We start from the raw sequence: 2,972 nt of genomic DNA on the forward strand, positions 1-2,972 counted from the left end.
GCTTGTAGCCGCCACCACCTCCTGTGGCAGTGAATTCCACATGTTAATCACCCTTTGGGTGAAGAAGGACTTCCTTCTATCCGTTCTAACCTGACTGCTCAGCAATTTCATCGAATGCCCACGAGTTCTTGTATTGTGAGAAAGGGAGAAAAGGACTTCTTTCTCTGCTTTCTCCATCCCATGCATAATCTTGTCATGTCACATCAGACAGCAGGAGATCTGGTCACCCTCTCTTGCCACCATGTCCCTTGGAGGCACTGCTCACTTCTGCGGGCTTGGCCAGGTTGCTGTCATGCACTTTCCCAGCTACCAGTTTGAGATGCAAGATGGGGGGGGGGGGGTGCCCACGTTCAACAGCGGTGCATGTCAGGGATCACCAACCGTTTGGGGCTTGTGGGCACCCCTGGTATTCTGAGAGGGGAAAGCCACCACAAAATGGCCGCCAGGGGAATGCCTCCTCCCTCACAGCTCTTGAGAAGAAGGAAAGCCTGGAGGGAAAATGGGACCACCCACTGACAAAGGAAAGCCCAAGTGCTCATCAGTGAAAACCTCTTTCACGTGAATGAGGGCAGCCATCCCTTACAGTGACCCTGACCATTTCCTAAAAAGCTCTCTAGGGGTCAAGGAAAGTACTGATGGGCACCGTGCTGGGGAATCTGTGCTGGGGATTTAGAGTTGGGAGTGAGCAGTGAAGTGGCCAAGTTTGCGGATGACACTAAATTGTTCAGGTTGGTGAGAACCAGAGAGGATTGTGAGGAACTCCAAAGGGATCTGTTGAGACTGGGTAAGTGGGCGTCAACGTGGCAGATGTGGTTCAATGTGGCCAAGTGCAAAGTAATGCACATTGGGGCCAAGAATCCCAGCTACAAAAACAAGTTGATGGGGTGTGAACTGGCAGAGACTGACCAAGAGAGAGATCTTGGGGTCGTGGTAGATAACCATGAAAGTGGCTTTCTTTCTTCTTCTCCCTCCTCCATCTATTTGCCTGCCTGCCTGCCTTTCTTTCAGCTCTCAGATATCTGACGTTCATGTCTTTCTTCTCTCAGACATCTGACCTTTAATTTATAAGGCTCGTACATTAAGCAAATTTGGCCACCGCTGATCTAGGATCTGGGAGGCCTCAGGTTTGAATCCCTACTCTCACAGAAGCCTGTTGGGTGACCTTGGCCCAGTCACACACTCTCAGCCTAACCAACCTCACAGCGTGGTTGTGAGAATAAATCAGAGGGCAGCAGAACAATGTAAGTCACTTTGGGTTCCCACTGGGGAGAAAAGGGCGGGGTATAAAATAAATAAATTATGGGATCCTCCAAGTAATGTCAGAGCTGCACAAAAGGAATCTTCTGCATGTTGACATCATGTAACCGCACAATTTGCTTTCTTGAGACATCAATCACATCCGTGGGGGACGGCATCTGAAATGCCTCATGAATCCACCTCCTGGACTGAAAGCTTCCTTTCCGCCGGCCTTCAGATTGAGGAAGATGAACCTCACCTGGGCCCTATTCTGAAAGCGGGACCTCTTTATATGGATCCGATACACCAGGAGTTGATGCGGAGAAGGATTCGTTTTTCAATTTCCACACCAGCCTGTCTCTCTCGGAGGAGGAGAAACCACTTTTAAAATGCAGCTATTAAAATCTATATGGGGAAAAAACTCCTAAAATATCCTGGAGGTCGATCAACCTCTGACGGGCTTGGCAAGGCAGGAGAGTGCTTGAGGAACCCCTTCCCCAGACAACGACCACTTAAGCAAAGCCCCTTCTCCCAAAGTTCTGCGCCAGTGAGGCTTCTCTTGCCTTTCCTGGGGGTTATTTTACCCCCTTCGACTTCCTTCAGCCTGCGCTATGCAAACAACTGAAGAGGCGTGCTCTCAGCACAGGCAGCGTGACCCTAAGAAGGAATGCTATGAAGATGGCCCTCCTGAAGGACACTGCAGGCACCAGGAGCCTTCAGGAGAAGCAGAGTCAAGCAGCAGCCCGTGGACCAGCCCCCAACGCCCAACCCTGCTCCCTCTCCGTCCTCCCAGACTCCTACCTTGGGGATTTCTCCTCTGGAGCCCGGCGGCAGCCTGAGGATCCAGAAGTTCCGGTTCTTGAGCAGGTTCTCCATGTTCTCCAGCCTCCTCTGGAGCTGCCCGTACTCCTGGATGAGGGTCCCCAGGGCGGCCCACTTGCTCTCCAGCTGGTTCCCAAACTCCACGGCCGTCTTCTCGCAGCCGTCCAGCTTGGTCTCGGCCATCCCCATCCTGCCTTCCAGACTCATGAGCTGCGCGGCGTAGGAGTCCACCTTGCTCTCCACGGCCTGGATCTCGGCCATGACCGTCAGGGAAAGGTCGGCTGTCTCGGGGCCTGGATCCTGCATGGGGCCTGGCTCCTGAGGGCTGAGGGGCTGGGCAGCGGCCATGACGAGAGCCTCCGTGTTCCACTGAAGAGCCTGCCGGCAAGGAGAAAAAGGAGTTCACAGTGGCCAGCCGTGACCTCTGCCTCTGCTGCCTGAGAAAGGACCCCCAGCTGCAGAGGCCCTTGCTAGGAAATACCACAACATGCACAAGTTCAGCTAATAGGCAAATCTTTGCTTATTCTGTACCACTCTTGATTCGGGGGGGCCACAGGGAAGGCGACATGGGCAGGAGACACGCAGGTGCTAACACCCTCCCCCTTCTGATTGCTGGAAACACCCCTCTCCGTGGTGAACTCTGAACTCTCAGTAGGCTCTGCATTTTCAAACCTTCAAAGTCATAAGGACTACAACCCGGAAGGCTAAATTCCGTGCACCGTCGAAACACGCACACGGAGCCTGAAATTACACAGAGCAGCAGGCAACAATGGAACACCAATTAAACGCAGCGGAGACCAATGCCACTTGGAAAGGAACCCCTGCTGCTGTTTTCAGGGTACTCCGGGCTGTGCATTCGCAAAAAACCAACTCTGGTGCTCTCCTGCCATTTCCCCACTTGTGGCTCTCGCACT

The 2,972-nt window shown here is 53.1% G+C and overlaps 1 protein-coding gene across 1 annotated transcript in view; it reads right to left on the bottom strand.

Annotated features, from left to right (window-relative positions):
• Window positions 1-2,433, bottom strand: part of LOC132578301 (zinc finger protein 398-like) — a 44,322-nt gene extending 41,889 nt beyond the window's left edge. Inside the window, exon 1 of the mRNA XM_060248240.1 lies at window positions 2,038-2,433. Coding sequence (XP_060104223.1) covers window positions 2,038-2,406 — 369 coding nt within the window. The 5' untranslated portion in view covers window positions 2,407-2,433. The remainder of the gene's footprint in view (window positions 1-2,037) is intronic.
• Window positions 2,434-2,972: the final 539 nt, after the last annotated feature.

Source organism: Heteronotia binoei, chromosome 10 (assembly GCF_032191835.1).
Source record: "Heteronotia binoei isolate CCM8104 ecotype False Entrance Well chromosome 10, APGP_CSIRO_Hbin_v1, whole genome shotgun sequence".
NCBI classification, from domain to species: Eukaryota; Metazoa; Chordata; class Lepidosauria; order Squamata; family Gekkonidae; genus Heteronotia; species Heteronotia binoei.